This window comes from Parus major, chromosome 7 (assembly GCF_001522545.3).
Source record: "Parus major isolate Abel chromosome 7, Parus_major1.1, whole genome shotgun sequence".
Lineage (NCBI taxonomy): Eukaryota > Metazoa > Chordata > Aves > Passeriformes > Paridae > Parus > Parus major.
Window position 1 is genome coordinate 1,441,564 of NC_031776.1, and position 17,847 is coordinate 1,459,410.

The 17,847-nt window shown below is 43.2% G+C and overlaps 1 protein-coding gene across 10 annotated transcripts in view; it reads left to right on the forward strand.

Annotated features, from left to right (window-relative positions):
* Nucleotides 1–17,847, forward strand: part of AGAP1 (ArfGAP with GTPase domain, ankyrin repeat and PH domain 1) — a 307,695-nt gene that overhangs the window by 87,284 nt on the left and 202,564 nt on the right. For 5 of the 10 annotated variants that reach the window (XM_015634033.3, XM_033515930.1, XM_033515931.1 and 2 more), the window contains exons 2-4: nt 8,257–8,315; nt 12,320–12,407; nt 13,078–13,089. In XM_015634033.3, the coding sequence (XP_015489519.1) occupies nt 8,257–8,315; nt 12,320–12,407; nt 13,078–13,089 (159 nt within the window). The remainder of the gene's footprint in view (nt 1–8,256; nt 8,316–12,319; nt 12,408–13,077; nt 13,090–17,847) is intronic. The other 5 variants (XM_015634034.3, XM_015634041.3, XM_015634036.3 and 2 more) reach the window with 1 other exon arrangement.

Here is a 17,847-nt window from a genome sequence, read left to right on the forward strand (position 1 = left end):
TGCTCATTTGCTGCCATCTGCTTCATGTTCTGCTGCTTAAGTTTTGGTGATGCTCAGGTGTTGCCCCAGGACAATCTCCAGTGGAATCCCAGGGGTGGGAATCCTGTGCAGGCTGGCTTAATGTGTGCTTGGGTTTTATTTAGTATTGCTTCTGGAGCTGTGTGAGGGCAGGCTCAGGCTGGAGATCAGGGAAAGGTTCTTATCCCACAGGGAGCTGGGCATGCCTGAGGCTGCCAGAGTCCAGGGAGCATTAAGGGATGCCCAGGGTGGGATTGTTGGGGTGTCTGTGCGGGGCCAGGGGTTGGACTGATCCTGGTGGGTCCCTTCCTGCTTAGGAGACTCCATGATTCCATTTTCTTCTCTACCAAGTAGTCACCAAGTTCCCCTTGCTAATTTTTTGCCTTTTTTTTTGAGTTGCAGTCATTCTTACCTATTGGAAAAGCTAAAAGTCTTTTCAGCCTGCCCAGCAAAGCCTCTCTTTATTTTTTATTTTTTTTTTGCATCTCTATTGTGACTTTCTTCTTGCCAGATAAATCTGTTTCTATATTCTTTCAAAATGTTCTTTTTTTCCCCCCACTTCATCTTTTTTAATTTATCCTTTGACGCCGATTCTTCTTGTGCCAACTGCAGAAGCTGTCCCTTTTCATCTTTGATGCTTCTCAGGGAGGTTCCTCATTAATATTTGGATTTGAATAAGAAAGGCTAATTCCTTGTTTGTGTCTATAGTCAGGACAGGCAGCCCAGGCTATGGTTTTTGACGGGTCTCATTTTGGGTACTTTGGACATCCTTGCTGGGACACAGATTTAGTCGTGGATTTTTCCTCCTGTGTGACTTGAACAGCTTGAAACTTTATCATCAGATTTTCACTGAGTTCCGTGTGGGATTGTCTTTCCTGTGCCCTTCCCCTGAGGCAGGAGATGGGAGACAACAGACCTCACCTCTGACACTGCCCTGCCTTTGGGCAGACCCAACAAAATAAGGCATTTACCAAACATTCCATCCCCAGTGCCTTCTTTTTCTTCCTGGATTCCATTTCTGCTGTGCTTCTGTGTTTAGCTGAATTTCTGTGGGGATTTGGCCCTTAGGAAATATTGTTTATTGCCTGTAAAAAAAGATATTACTTCACTGCAGAGATGATCTTTTCCTTTCCCAATTTTATTGGAGCAGGGAGCAGTTGTACTACAGGGATGCTTTCATTTTCTCTTTGTCTGCTTTTTATATTCCTTCAGCCTCTTGGTGGGGTTGTCATTGCCTGTTGGAAAAGGGGCTGGCCCAGACTCCCAGTGCCACATTTTTCTGGGGGATGTGTTAGGAAATGTGCATTTGATTGGGACTGAGCTGTATTCCTGACAGTCCTCACTCTGAACATCCCTTGCTGACGTGCTCTGGGTTTCTCCCACGGCAGAGTTGTCTCAGGAGAAAGCTGTGGTTTCATCTGTGGGATTTTAATTTCTCTTACACTGACTGTGTGTGTCAGCTCCTGAACCCAACCCACTGGGAAAATACAGGGAATGGGAAGTTTTACTTGTTAAGTATGTAATTTATTTTTCCTTATAAAAATCCTACAGCCAAAATATCTGCTCTGTTTGGTTTTAGGATTTTGTTTTGTGGGGTGGGCGGGGTTAGGATGAGTAGTCAGGGTTAGAGCTACATTATATTTAAGGTCAAAACAAATAATTTGGTGGTGTTACTTGTAAAACTTAGTGCATGAGATTGGGTTTGGGAATATACTTGGATCCACTGTCCATCCTTCCTTTTGTAGGAATGGGGTTATCCCTAAGGAGGTAACATCTCTGCACACACCTGAAAGCTGTGTAGAGTGGCTGTAGATGTGAGAGAGAGGGGGGGAATATTAGCAGCAAACTGTTGAAATATTTTGATTTCAACAATTTGAAAATTGAAGACAAAACCCAAATGCCATGGCTAGAGCCAAGTGCTCTCCAATTCCCAAGGCCAGAAGCATATTTTGGGAAAGGCTGGCTGGGGAGCTTGTGCAGCTCTTTGCATCCCTGGTCCTCCTTTTGTTTCCATGGCAGCACAAAGGATAACGCTGCTGCAGCTGCCAGACGCTGCTGGAAGAGAGATTACAGCTTTGACCTAAATATCTCTTTAATACAGTTCTCAGTTACAGGGAAAGGTTTTTCAGATGTTGGAGATATGGGAGGCTCTGGTGAGCACGGGCTCAGATTCCTGATGCTTTAACTGCTCTAAGCTCAGCCTCGTTTTCCTGTTTATAATTAGGAATCGGGTACGGCCAGTGATAAATCTGTCCAATATCAAACATTTACACTGGAGCTGGAAGAGCTGCTGGGGTTTTATCCATCCTGACAGCACTGGCAGGGGATGGGAGGAGTCTTAAACTGACAGCTCGTGAAATCCCTCCGGTTTTAGGGCTGTAATTGAATTGCTCTGTGGCAGTTTGGTGACTTGTTCTGCAGTGTGTGTATTAATGCTGTTAGTGAAGTGTAAATACAGCATTGTGCAGGGGTGGGATGTGATTCCCAGAGCCTGGCTGGAGTTCCCACCCAGAGGAGGGCAGGGAGCTGCAATGCTGCTTTTTGCCTAAAGTGCCTGAGAATTATAAATTACACATCTGCAGTTCAGGAAGGAAAAAAGGGGCTGTTTGGAGCTGGGTGGCTGCAGCAGTAATTCCTAACTGGCATACAGTGGAAAGCCATAGAATCCATGATTCTGTCACACTGAGTAGGGAGGAAATAAAACCTTAAATCATCCTGGGACTGCTGTGGGTGGGTTTCTAAAGGTTTTATTTGTTACTGCTTTGTAGTTATTGTTTGGTGTAATGGAACAGAGTGAATAAGCAGAGAGGACCCATATAAAAAAACTGATTTTAGAAATCCAAACACATCAGGGTAAAGATTCATAGAATTCCACGGGGATTTGTGTTGGAAGGGACCTTAAAGCCTGACCAGTTCCACCTCCTGCCATGGGCAGGGACACTTCCCCCTAGACCAGGTTGCTGAGAGCCCCATAAAATATAGAAAAAGAGCCTTTTGAAACATGACACGATCTTCCAAACATTATTTTATGCAAAGCTTAGAAATCAACATGTCAGGATGGTTTTCTGCTGTTTTCTGTTGGAACTGACTCAGTGCTTTGACTTAAGGTGCTTGGGGCTGGGTTGGAGAGGATGTGCTGTGAGATTACCCCTCCTGAAAAATGCATGTTTTAGGAGGATCACAAGTCTCAACCCAAAATCTGCACATTTCCCTCTTTGCTAAGAAAATCAGCACACGAGCCTTGGGAAATACGTCCTGAAAGTGCTGCTTTGATACAGCTCCAAGACAGAGATGTGTGGCCTTATTTGCATCCTTGTGGACAAGTGGAAGCTTGTAGGAATATTTTCTGTACCTGTTCATTCTCAGGTTTTTATTTCAAAGGAGAAGAAACTCTAAATATTGCTTGTAATGCAGAAATTATTGAAGGGGAGAGCATTGTGTGACATAGCTGTTGGTACTTTTAATTTAATTCCCATGTTTCTGAGGGTTCCTGTTCTTAGCAAAAAGGATCTTTAGCTGTGAGTTTGCAAAGAAATCCCTTGGCTTTTCTATATTCTATTTATTTATAGCTTTTCCTCATTTAGAAGGACAGCAAAGTAACGTTGGGATTGCCTGAGGGAAGCTCTTGCAGAGAAGCTTTCCAAGAATTGTGAAAGATTTGAAATCCTTTCATGTCATCCTGCAGAGAGATCTGCCCATCCTTCCCTCACCACTCTTTTTGGTCAGGTTGCCATTGAATTTCCATGTGGATCAGAGGAAGAGAAAGCTCTGAGCTTCTCAGCTTTTTGCTAATCAAGGGTGAGAGATTAAGGTGAAAAAAAGGGCAAAACAAGGTTGGTGGCTCAAGGGGTGCTGATGGGCACTGCCCAGTGCTGTGTTAATATTGGGGCTGCCCAGGCTCTCCCAAAATAGTAAACAGACAAACTGCACTGGCTGGGGAGGATGTTTTCCTCAGGATGGAGGGGGTGGTGTAAATCTGATTGGCCCCAGTTAGAACCATTTTCTCAGAGGTCCCATGAGCTGCCTTGCTGCTGTTGCCCGTGGCAGTAAATGGAGTTAATTTAGGAGAGGGTCTCCAGTGTGAAAACCCAAGGATGGAATGAGCCAGACTGCTGGACTCTGACCAGCCAGGCCCTTGCTGTGGTTATTGCTGCAATGGCTGGGAAGCATTTCTGGTTTTCATGACTTCCCTCCCCTCTGGAATCGTGGATGCTGGGATTCATTGGTGCTTCACCCTGCGTTCTCTCATTAACATTCTTTTGCTAATATTTATTTAGACTTTAGTGGTCATTCCTGGATTTGAAGAAGTAGATTTTTCTGTTGGAAAATTCTGAGCAGGGTTTTTTAAATAGGGAGTGTTGGAACAGTCAGACCTTGGAATCAGCTGCTGTCCAGTGCCATGGAGTGCATGGATCTGGGCAAGAGTGGCCATCAGACCCCAGGATTTCACCTCAGCAGGTGTTGCCCCATCCCTGGAAGTGTCCAGGGCTAGTTTGGACAGGGCTTGGAGCAGCCTGGGATAGTGGAAGGTGTCCCTGCCTGTGGTGGAATGGATGAGCTTCAAGGTTGCTTCCAACCCAAACCATTCTGGGATTCGTGTGGTGGAACCAAAGTCTACATCTCATTCTTAATACTGGAATTAATAAGGTTCCTCTGGGTGGGGCTGAGTTACTAAACTGAGGTTTTAAATCAGCCAAGGATCCTCTTGGAGTTCGTGCTTTAGTGTAGTGGTAGAAATAAAACCAGAAGAATTGAGGAAAAGGAAAATGAAGACTTCTGTTGTGGCAAAGAAATCTCTGTGAAGGAGATGCAGCTGTGCATCTTCTTGGTGCATGTTTTAAAAAGACACAAGTGACACCATGAATATTTGAATCTTTTGATCAGTGATGCAGAAATGAAAGGAGCAGCACATGCAACTGTGATTAATTATTGACAAAAGTAATTCCTTGCATGTGTGGAGCCTGGAGTGGGACATGAAGGTTGAGTTCACTGGAATTCCAGAGCTGGGCAGTAATACAAACAAGACCCTAGTTGATCAACTTCATACATATGGTTCTATTTATTATGCAAATCTCTTCCAATATGTTTAAATCAACATGTGGTGGTGGGGGGTTGTAGCTTCAGCAGAGGATTTTTGTGGGCTGCACAATTTGGGCTCTGCACGTTCCAGTTTGATGGATCCAGTGTTTCATGCTGTATCTGTAATTTAGTTTTCTCTATTTAGGAAATTAAGGCAAATCCCCAGACCTGTTTGTGATGTTCTATCTGCAAGTATTTGACCTTTTCACCTTAACTTCTGTGGATCTTGGGATTAACTTGGAATGAGTCAGTCTGTCCTGAGGCATTCCTAGAAAGTGAATTGGGTAGAGGATGCTTCCACATCCATCCCAATGATGGCACACAAACCTCACACTGCTGGAGAGACCAGGTGCTGTTTCATGCTGTGTTCTGTGTTTTACTCTGGTAATTCCTTGTAAACATGCCAGTGTAAAGGAATCTCATAGATCTCCTAATAGAAATGAGCTGGCTTTATTTTTTTAAAGGGCACTGGAAAACCTTATGTAAATTAATTGCAAATTGAGGTAATAGAAGTGGGAGATTTTAGTTTAAATTAGCTGGGTTGAGGTCAGGGTGGTTTTTGTTTGGGTTTTGTTTTGAAGAGGTGTACTTTAGCAATAAAATGGAATTTCAACCTTTATCAAGTATTTTAGACACTCAAAACCTGTGTGGGGGCAGGAACCAAGGGCAGGTTGGGCAGCAGAAAAGGGGAAGGTAGCTTTGTAAAGAAGTCTAGCACCTTGACTAGTGAATTTAATTTTATTTCTTATGTTGCCAATCAGGATTAAAATATAGTGCCCATGTGGAGGGTCCTTGAGACCTGATACAGTTTTGGAAGCTCTTGATGTGGGGTTTTGGTGTATTTTGATGAAGGAAGGACCAAGTAGGAGGAATAAATCCACACCCTTGGGCTTCCTTTCTGCAGCTGCCCACCTTCTGTTTTGTCTTTTGGCCTCTGTGCTTTTTGGAATTTTAGCTTTCATTGCCTCCCTGATTTGTCCTTTTGGAAAGCACAGGTCTTCCAAAATAATATTTTAAGGTTTTTATTATAGAGAAAAACCAGATTTGTGATGTTCTTGTTACCCTTGTGCAGTTTACCCTTTGGCTTGGCAGATTTTTTTGCAGTTCTCCAAGTCAGCAGCAGTGATTTGCTCACTCATCTTTTTCTTACCTTCCATGGTGATAAAATCCAGTGGTTCTTTTTTATGGAAGCTTGTTGACATTAATAGGGAGCTCTTCCAGTTTGTTTCACACACCTAAACCTCCACGAGTCAGGGATAATACCTGCCTGAGACTGATGGTTTTGTTTGACTCCTGAGAGTCTGGAGATGAGCTGAAACCTCCTCATCTCACTCAGCCTTGGCTGTTCCTTCCCAATCCACAGCAGCTCAAAGCAAACCATGAGAGTTGATAATTTCCTGTTAGGGCAGTGAAATTTTTCCCAATACCCAATCTAAAGCTCCCCATTCCATTGCTCCCTGTCTGGGAAAACATTCCTTACCACAGGAAGGCAGGAGAACATCCCTAAACCAAGCTGTGGTCCCTTTGGAATGCTTTCATCATGAGCAGGTCTTGCATGCAGTGTTCCCAAATGAAAATTGCTGCTTGTTTTGTGTCTATCTCAAGTTATTGTCAGCTGGGTGTAGCACAGAAAGCTCTTCCTGGGGTTTTGATCCAGAGGGACTTCAGGTGATGGAACAGGAGCTGCATGACCAGTGTCTTCTCTTGCACATGGAATGCCAAAGGTGGAAGCCTTTGGTTTTCCTTCTCCTTCAAGTGAGTGTGTGGGTGGAGCTCATCCCTGTACCAAGATACTGATCATTTTCCACGTGTTTTCATATAGGTACACACAGGATTTAATACAGAAAGATGTTACATACATCTGGAGCTTTCCTAACTCCTGGCTAATAGGTCTTTTTGGGATATTGAGGCAAGAGCAAGATATTTAATAGAGATACACTGGAAAATGCAAGTGTTTGTTTTTAGGTGGGTGCTGGGAAAGCTTGGGTGGTTTCTGAAGTTAGTGAGAGTCACATCTAGAGTAGGAAATTGCCTTCAATTTCACAAAATTACTCTCCAGATCAAAAAATGAAATGAAACTGTCTTCTCCTCCTGCTGATGGGTTTATTGGAGGGGAAGCAGTGGCTTGCAGGACCTTAAGTGGCTTCTTTAAAAATGTGGTCAGGTGTAACTTTCCATCTGTTATTTTCCTGTGGCTTCAGGAATTGATTGGAACACTGGAAATCTCGGTGCTGCTTCATTTCTGTGGAGCTGGAGCTGATCTCCTCAATAAGAGCATCCTGTGCAGAACAGGCATTCAGCTGGTTTGCATGGTTCTGGAGGGGTTAAATCAGGATCCATGCTGGGTTTGTAACAGAAATATCACTGTCTGTTTGCTTACAGCTGACCAGACCTTTAGGGAAGGAACAAAATTGTGAAAGTTTCTAATTACAGAAAAACAGAGCCTTATTTCTCTTCTTTGGTGTGGAATTGTCAGTGAGGCAGGAGCCAAGTGCAGCCCAAAGAACATAATTTCTGTGAGAAACTTGCCTTTCTTCAACAAATCAATCCCTCCCCCAAGTAGTTTTTAATTAATTTTGTAGTAAATGGATCTGTGGTTTATTTCTGCTTAGATTATGCTATTGAAAAAATAGTGTGTTTGAGGAAAAAAGAGAGATTTCCCCCTTCCTAAGCAGGGATGTTCCCACTGACTGGTTGCTGCAGTTGCTGACATTGTGATGTGCAGTAGAAAATAACATGCTTTAGAACCAGCAAATTTTCTTATTTACCTGGGTGGAGAAGTTACAGGAGCTGGTGGCAGCTGCAGTCAGTGACTTGTAACGTGACAAACCCAAGGCTTCTCCTGTAGGGATGTGATGCTGTGCATGGGAAATGGTTTAACCACTGGAAGAGCCTTTGCACAGCTCCAAGGGCCTGGGGTCACTTTGAGCTTGCTGATGATGTGGGAGCACTTGCTGCTGAGAGCAAATCCATGCAGAATGGCAATTTCTGGATTTTTTTGATATAATTTCCCTGGTTTTTGTCATGTTGGACTGTCAGCCTCCCAAGAATCAGGCGTGGCCTTTGGTCTCGCATTCCCAAAACCGTGGCATGAAATTGTGTGCAGCAGAGCATTAAATGTCATTATCCTGATGTTGGGAATGTTTTCCTCTTCCACAGATGCCTTTGTAAATAGCCAGGAATGGACACTGAGCCGATCTGTACCAGAGCTGAAAGTGGTGAGTTCATGTTTGCTCCTGTCTTGGAAAACATCCTGGAAATGTCCCCCACAAGTGGGGATCTTCCATGCTTAATTCAAACTGCTCTTGGGAAAAAATGGAGAAAGCAATTTTAATAAATACAGATAATTTAATAAATTTTCCCTCTATGTATCTGTTATAGACCCACTGAAGGGTTTAGATTGGGAGGGACCTCAAAGCTCACCCCTTCCACCCCCTGCCATGGGCAGGAACACTTTCCACTATTCCAGGTTGCTCCAAGCCCCCCTCCAACCTGACCCTGAACAATTCTAGGGCTGAGGCTATCTTTATGAAGGTGATGTATATTCAATATTTATTTTAATCATACTTCAAAGATCTCTCAGTATTTTATTGCTGTTTGAGTTTGTTCTGCTCCAAGAAGCAGCTTCCAAGGGGGATCTTCTCAGCAGGGAAGTCTTATGAGGGCAGTGGAAGTTAGCAGCTGACATGTAAAGCTCATTTTATCTCCCCATATTAAGCTTTCATGATTTCTTAAAGGACCAGATGTCTGTTCTCCCTCTCTTTAAAGAATTTAACCCTTTCCCAAGTCTGAATTGATAATAATGTTTTATAGAGGTGAGAGTATCTGCAAGGGCACATTTAACAGGATAAATTCACTGAGAGAGGCATTTTAATGGGGGCAGCATCCTCACAACTACAGTTGTGTGGCCATTTTGACTTTAGCAGTGCTCAAGGTGAGTACAAGAAGAATCTGCCAGTCAGTGGATGTAACTCCCTGATACAGGAAAGGTGCCTCAGCTTTGTTAAACAGATGCTGTCATTTGGAAGACCACAAATACCTCACACAGTGAAAAAACAGGAATTCAGGACTGGGAGGTATTGGTTGGATAGGAGTCCAGCACTGGTAGCTGGCTTATCCTGGGTTTCCTTGCACATCCCTTCCCCTTCTCTGAGCCCTGTTCATTCACAGCACCCACCAAGAAAACAGGGAATTGCAGGTGAGACCAGAGCTGCAGGTACTCCACGTTGTAGTTGAGAACACAGACGATTACCAGGCACCAGGTGATGGTGTCAGGGTACATTTTTCTCTTGTGGCAGCCTGGCTGCATCATGTGAGTGCTTACCTTGGGTGTCCTGCCTGTGTTGTCTGAAGCAGGGTGGTAGGAAAGCAGATTTCAGCTGTGTGGCTGCTGCAGAGAATTGATTTGCAGTGGTCAGCGTGCCACCAGATGCCTGTCCAAGGGTAAAAGCAGAACTTCTGCTGTTACAAAAAGAATAATTTTATTATAGCACTGCAAATGATGGAAGCCAGCAGCAGCAGTTGTTCCTGTGAACTTGTGCTCCAACAGGAAGGGTAAATTAGGAAGCCCAGCTGAAATCAGCTCTACCTTTCCTTCACATCTGCCCTTGGGGAGGGGCTGGGGCCATGGGTCACCTCTGTCATTCCCAAAGTTCAGCTTCATCCTGGGTGCTCCTTGTGGCTGAGGAACATGAGGGCCATGTTAAAGGGAGAGGGTGTCCTCCTCTACAGCCTGGCAGCCAAATACTTATTTATTATTTATTTCTACAGTGGCTGTTGTTGCACCCTTTGGGCTCTGCATAATTTTCAAGGGAACAGAAACTGGCCCTGGGAGAGCAGAGAAAGCCCCCAGGGCTGCAATAAAGGAAGGAGGTATTTTTCAGTGTGCCTTGGAGGAAAAAAACACCAGTCTTTGCCTCCTTTTTTCAGCAACATGAGGGTTGGTTTCTTTCCAGTGCTCAGAAGGATATTCAAGGCCACCTTGGAGGGGGTTTGGAGCAACCTGGGATAGGGGAAGGTGTCCCTGCCCATGGCAGGGGGTGTAAATGCATGAGCTTTAAGGTCCCTTCCAACCCAAACCAGTCTGGGATTCTATAATGGGTTCCTGCTGATCCAGTACTTGAGTTTATCTTAAGGCTTTTCATGCTTTTATTGTGGTCAGGAACATGGTGATACCAGTGCCTTTGGGGTTTCTGGGTCCTGTTTATTCCGATATTAAATAAGGATATGTTAGGCAGAATAAACATGACATATTTCTGGATAAAATCACCAAATTTCTTGCAAAAAAGTATGCAAAGTGCAGTCAGGCTCCTCTCAGGGGCAGCTTTAAAATGCTGAGTGCCATCAATACAGTTTATTATTTTTCCCAACAGGCTTTAGGAGGAGTGGGCAAAGTGGCTTGGGTTTGTTTTACAGCATGTCTGGCACATGGAAATAAATGATTCAGTGTTGTACAAGTCATAACTGAAAAGAGCAGTGAGTTGTAGCTGAATTTTCTCCTCCCTGAACTGGGTTAGGGTGGTAATTTTGTTCCCTAACATGCTTGTCATAACTTGGTGCATTTCAGACATATCCATAAATAAATGGAGATGACTCGGATTGTTTGTGTATGAAACAGGGGAGAGAGGAATATGACTGCTGTGAAAACAGGCTGGCATTTTTGTCATACTGTGGGGGATCAGCCTTAAAGCAAATATTAATGCTGATTAAGAGAGAAACTGTATCAGAACTCAGATTTTTATTTTTTTTCACCAGTGTAGAATTTATTTCTCCTGCTTTGTAAGAATGTGTCAGAGAACCTGAAGTGCTGTCAAATGGTGTAACCTGGTATGACCTTTGGGATATTTAAATAAATTAAAATATGTGTTCTTGAATCATTTGATGTCTTTCAAATATTGGGGGTCTCTGGATAGAAAAAGCCATCCAAGCCATGGGATGTTGCCTCTGATTGGACCCCCAGGTTGATGCTTTTCTCTTGTCCCTGGAAATTACAGTTTTGGCATGAGTGTAATAGAAAAAAACATTAATTTCCATCCACACAAGGCTAATCACTTGTAAGTGAAGGTTTCACTGGAAAACTGTGTCTTGGCCAAATGTCCAGACCATTAAAAATACAGTTCAGCTTTCACACTCTTTTTTGATGGTGGTGAATGCTGAACAGGGGGGATTTTGTACGTTGTTGTAGGCAAAAAAAATAGTGGGAAGGAACTTCCCTGGGAAGCTTTGTAAGGAAGGGGAGGTGGTGGTGGTTTGGTGATGAGAAGAGGTGCCAAGGCTGAAATGTTTACTCACAGGGTTCCCTCAGGTCTCAATGGTTTTGTGCTGTGAGTGAGAGTAGGCAAACATATTGCAGTACATGGGCATATAATGGAGAGAAAATTCATTAACTTGAGAGGTTGCTTCATGTTCTGGGGGTAAGGGACATGTTAGAGATGTCATTTTCTTCCTGTGACTCATCCCAGCATCCCTCCCTCCCCTGCTGCCCACGCTGTGGGATCAGTCCAAGGGAGGGGGGAATTTGGGGTGCCAGCACACGTGGCTGGCTCCTGTCTGATAAGGAGGGCAGTTCCTTGCCAATTAGGATGAAGAAGATGGGGTAGAGAATGTGCAGTGATGTGCAGCTCGTTGCTGCTGCCTCGGTCCATTTGGCAATCTTGAGCAGATCAGCAGAGTTCATCTTCTCTCCAGGGACCTTCTGTTCTGAACCTCTGGTGAGGGTCAAGTAAACAGGAGAGAACAGAGCAGGCTGGGCTTGTTTCAAAGGGGGAAAGAATTTTCCATCACCTCCCACCCCCAAGAAGGGAGCACAGTGTCCTCAGCTCTGTGTTCCCCATTACAACCACAAACCCCAAATACACTCAAGTCTTTTGGCGTTTGAGCACCTCCAGGAAGAAAAACCCCTGTGGGGTTGGGCTGAAATACTTCCCTGTGAGTGTGGGGAGGCCCTGGGACAGGGTGTCCCATCCCTGGAAGTGTCCAAGGCCAGGTTGAATGAGGCTTGGAGCACCCTGGGATGGTGGAAGGTGGTGGAACAAGATGATCTTGAAGGTCCTTTCCACCCCAAACTGCTCAGCCATTTATTTTATCTCTTGGCACGTTTTGCACCATGTCTGCTGTTTGGGATGTTACTTCTGTGTGAAGATTTTGCTTGAATGCATTTCTTTTTACAGGGATTAATTGCAGTTGAATTTTTTGTTCCTCCTCTATTTATTTTTATTTCCAGGGGATTGTGGGTAACCTGGCAAGTGGGAAGTCAGCGCTGGTGCACCGGTACCTGACCGGCACCTATGTCCAGGAGGAGTCACCCGAAGGTATGTGCATACACAAATCCATCTCTTCTTTTCCCCTCCCAAAACTACATCCTTATTCATTTTTGATCATGCAGAAATGAATTAACAAAAAAAAAAAATAAAATCCATGCACTACTTCAAAATTCATGGAGATTTTTGCCTGAACATTCTCCAGACCGAATATGTAGGATGAGTATAATTGTAGATTTTCCATAATTGCTTAGCATCCTTCAACTACTTTGGCCAGTGTGTGTCCATATGGGAATTAGTCCTGATGCAGAGGAGTTGACTGCTCTCAGTAGTGCTGCTTTGGGCTGTTGAAAGCCACAATTACTGTCTGTAGTGGTAGATTTCTGTACAATCAGGATGTTGAGAGAATAAAAATCTTCACCAGCCTGAACGTAAAGGTGTAACTTTGCTTATTGTTTAATGTATTAAATATTTGGTCTTTTTTAAAAAAAATGTTTATATGGCATAGAAAAATAGTTTTTATGCTGTAGTGTTTAACAGTAATCCAAGTTTATAGCTTGAAATCAAAAATATCACAGTACCTTATCAAGGTTTAACTTAGAGTAAATACTTTTGTGATTATTTTTCTTTATCTGTTCTCCTTATGAACTTTTAAATCCAACTCTGAGACACTGAATTTCTGGTTCCTTCTTTTCCTTACTGGCTGTTCCCTTCTTTGCAGATATGGATGCAGGTAACTATACATTGTCTTCATGGCAGCTCTCGTTTTGAAGAGACAGATGGTGGTTTCTGTACTAGAGCGTTTTTCCCCTTGTTTTGTGTATCATTTTGAGTTGTTTCCTTTTTATTTCAAGTCTTTAGTACATCTCACTGTTTTTGTCTCTTGCTGTAGTTGTCTCTTCAGCAGTAGTTTGTAGTTTCATGCATCTCTGATAACATTTGTTTCTAATTAACTCTTACCACAGGAAGCTGGTTTAGCTTGGTAGTTGACATTTTAACAGCCTGGAATTGTAGTTAAAATGGGAGGAGAGGGAAAGGGAGGGATGGACAAGGCTTTTCCTGTGCAATTGCACTAACACTGAGGTCTTGCAGTTTGTAAGTTTGCCCTAAATATTTTTGCTGGTTTGTAGGTAGAACTGACAATAATAATTGGTGGTAGCAGTTGAGCCTCTGCACAGGGGTGTGTGTGGATCCATGCCTCTGGATGCTGATAGTGAGAAATGCTGATGGAGGGTGTCGTGTCACTGAGTGCAGCAAATCTTCTGCAAAAATCACTATCCTGACAGATCTTCATGGACATCCTCACTTCATGAACAGAGGATATTTGGCTGTTGTTTTTTCCCCTTGGAAGATTCAAATCTACTGACTGTTGACAGGGCTAACCCTCCTCTCCTCCTACAGGATGAATATTTTAGGTGATACTCCTTGGGAGTGTTGCCATCTGTCCCCTTTGTCTTGAAGGATTTTTATTTACAGTGCTTGAGTGACGTTGTGACTGTTTTTCCTGAAAGGATTAGATGACAAAAGCAGTGTCAAATCATTTCTCTGCACATAAGTGTGGCTGACAAGCCTCACTAATGACACTGTTGCATTTCATTAACAAGAGGAAAACTGGAATAATTAAGAGCTCTGATTTGCCTTGTGAGAGATAAGGTCAAGGTTTCCAATCAAGTCAGCATTAAAGGAAATTCAAACCATATAAATTATCCTCAGTAAACATGCAGTGGTGATTTGGTAGTGTTTTACTTCTGTCAGAGAATCACAGAACCAGAGAGTGGTTTGGGTTAAAGGGCCTTTAAAGCTCACCCAATTCCATCCTCTGCCACGGGCAGGGACATTTTCCACCATCCCAGGTCACTCCAAGCCTGGTCCAACCTGGTCTTGAGCACTTTTAGGTCCTTCAAACAAGCCTCTAGAAAAGAAAGTGTAATCCTTCACGTTGGAGACCCTTGTGGATCCTCCCCTCTTCCTTTTCTGAGGGGCTGTAAATGTTCCAGGCTGGTAAATTGGATAAAGAAGAGGATGTGTGTCGGATGTTAAGGTGTCAGCTGCTTGATCAGTTTAGAAAAACCTGAGTTTACTGGTTTGGAATGGCTTCCTAACATCTAAATTTATCAGGCATCATAAAATCAGTGCTTAATGGGTGAAGTGATGGATATTTGCCTCACGTGAAAGTGGTGATTTAGGGCCAGGGACTGCTATTTCTGCTCGCCTTTCCCTTCTAAATTGCTACAATTACCACGATACCTGCCCTGCATCAGACAAGTGCCACATCTCCTGTAGGCCTTGAAGGCTTCAGCATTCCAGTAAATGAATTTTAACTATGTAAAAATGGTTTCAAATTTCCTTCAGCTCTCTAAGTGACCGATTTCTCTTGCTGCCCATCACCACCTCCCCACCACGAGGAGGAATCCTAGGCTTCACAGTGGAGTTTTCTCTCACTGCCTGCCCCAGTTTTTATTTCTGTTCAGAACTTTTCAGTCCCTCATGTGTTTGTAACTTGCAAACCTTTGTTTTCTCAAAGAACAAGTTTTTATTAGGAAGAAAAACGGCCTTGAGACTCTTCCTCTGCGTATTTGACATACACTTAGCTGTGCTGCTGAGTGACACATTTTAAATCAGATGTAAGAAAAGCAGCAATGTGTTACCCTGTTGTAAAAGGGGAATTTCAGTAGTCTGGGACTGTCAGGTTTTTTCTGTGATGATACAAGGAGGAATTGATGGGAAATAAGGAATCCCAGGGGTTTGTGATCTTCTAAGGACCATCTAAGTTTAGTGGAAGAAAAACCTACAACTTCTGGGTGCTGGGAACAACAATTAAGGTGTGGGAAATGTTGTGGCTTTCTTTTTCCTACCCCATTTAAAATTTAATTCTGCCTGTAGGAGCAAACAGAAATGTGTGGTGTATGTGGAATTTGAGACTGAATTCTTTGCAGACGGAGGTGAACTGAAGTCTACAGGAGTAGTGGGTGTCAGGAGGATTCTGTTACTTGTTTGGGTTTTGTTTCCAAAAAGCCACAGAGGTGTGAAACATGACTTAAAGGCTTTTCCACATCTCTGGCATGTCTGTCAATATTTTAAGTCATGTTATGATTATTTCAGTACTTTGTTTTCTGGTGAGTCAAATGAAAAAAAAAAGGACAAATTATGGTCCAGGGTGTCTCCACTGGGGGGACAAAAAAGTTGGGTTTTTTTCTCTGTGTACTTTGGGATATATTTAAGAGTGCTTTATTCATTTCATGTGGAATAATTATTTTTAGTGTTTTAAAAAGCATAAAAGCCATCCACCATCCTGACTTGAGACAGCAAGTAGCTGTTGCAGTCACTGGAGGTTCCACCTCTCTTAGTGGAGAAACTTACAATAAAAATGAGACTTTCCCCCAGTAAAAGGTACAGAATAAAGCCTTTAATGTGTTTTTTCAGAAAGCTGTGATCATTTACTCTCTTTCCAAATTTGACCTAAAAATATTTTTATACTAGTGCAGCCTTCAGCACCTTACTTTGTTCAGTACCTCAGTGAGCAGTGTATCACTTGAATGTCAGGAATGGTCATAAAACAGCAGGAATGGTCATGTTTAATGTTAAAATATTGAATGAAGTGTCACACTCAGCCTGCCATTTGAGGCATATCATGAAAGTATCATAAAAATAAGTTGCCAGCCTGTAAGAAAAACATGCACTGATGAACTTGAAGCCTTTTCCAACCTGAAGGGTTCTGATTCTGTGTAGAAATTACATCTTGAGGGGTGAGTGTCCATGTTTTTCCATTTATCTCTAACTATTTCTGTCTGATGCTTTCTCAGCAAAGGGTAATTATGCAAGGAGGATTGAGGAAGAGTGCTTTAAAATTTCAGCTGCTTTTGTTCACATCCTCTTAAGAGATTTTCTCCTGGTCACAGGCCCTTACACAATATGTATGCAGAAAGTTCAGGAATAATCTGTTAACTGGGCTGAACTTCCAGGTGTCTTCATTCAGGTCTGATCCTGGGCTGAATCCAAGAGTGTGGAGCTGGGATATGATGGAAGATGTCCCTGCCCATGGCAGGGGGTGGAATGGGATGGGCTTTAAAGGCCCTTCCAACCCAAGGCACTCTGGGATCCTTCTCTGCTTGCATCTGGTTGTGCTGAGAGATTGAACGTTGGGGAGGGGTCACAGGTTGTGTTTTGGGTTGAGCAGGACATGGGAGCTGCAGCACAACTGGACAATTGTTCCCCCCTGGAGCACTGAGGTTCTTGTCCCCTTCTCCACATGATTCATGCAGTTCTGCCTGCTGTGAACAATTAGGTTCCTGAGGCTGCCAATCTCTTCACAGAAGCCACTTGCTATTTTTATCTAGTTAATACATTTTCAGATATGTAGGAAGGCCATATTTACTAAACACCCAAATTTGATCTTTGATGAAGAAAAGGAGGATGTGGCCCAGACTAATGTGTGTGCTCTGTTCTTGGTGAGCAGCTGGCTGAAATGTAAATGAAGAGCAGATCAGTGTGTCCTGTGAGGATGTACTTGGGTGCTTTCCTCGGAAGCATTCTTGACTTTTTGTTCAGGATTTTTTGGAATTCCAAAAAAATCACCTTCATACATGTAAAAATTTACACAGGGCTTACACAGGGAGGTTTTTAAAGAATCCCAACATGAGTTCAAAAAAGCCACATTTACCTTAAAAGCTGTATTTTGTGGTTCTTGGGCTGCAAAACCCCAGGAAGCTGAAATTTTCTGTGTTGGTTTCAAATCCTTGGTGCAGTTTTCACAAGCCCTCTCAGCTTTGGGGCAGGTGAAGGTTTTTTTGGCCTGTAAACCCACAGGCAGATGCTGTCCCATGTTCAGAAGATAGTGATGACTTGGGACATGTGTTTCAAAATTACCTCTTTTCACTTCTTTGTCTTTTTGCTCTAATAGTACTGGCTGATTATTTTTATTTGGCATTTCACGCTGACACCCAGATATAAAACAACACTTGTCTCTTTTTTGATCCTTTTAAAGCACTGCTTTAAAAGTGGGTTCTCTTGGGCTTTTGGAACCTTTCAGGCTCAACATAAAAGAAGGTGTTTATGTATTCTGCCCTCTCCCCTCTGGAGCCCTTCCCTCTCCCTGCCCTCCTGGGACTGCCTGTGTGGGTTAGAGAGTCCTTTGAAAACCTCTCTGTTCCAGCTGTCGGGCTGGGGGCTGTTCAAAGTGTCACACAAATAAGGAGCTCTGTTAATTAAAGGAAAAACCTCAAGTATTTGCTCTTTAGGAGGTGCTGAGGAAGCAGATTGCCAGAAAACACTTCCCTTTTAGGTTGTGTGCCTTGAGGGTCCTTAAGGTGTTCTCTTTAACAGTTTGCACCTTGAATGCCCAGAGATATTTGGGAAATAATGTCTCTAGCATTTGTGTCCTTCTCATAATGGGCTCCTCTGAAGGTTCTGTCTCAGGGAAAAACTGTAAAGCAGATTTAAAACTTCTGTTACAATTTTAGGCCCTGAACAGGAATAAAAGTGACTTCTCCCA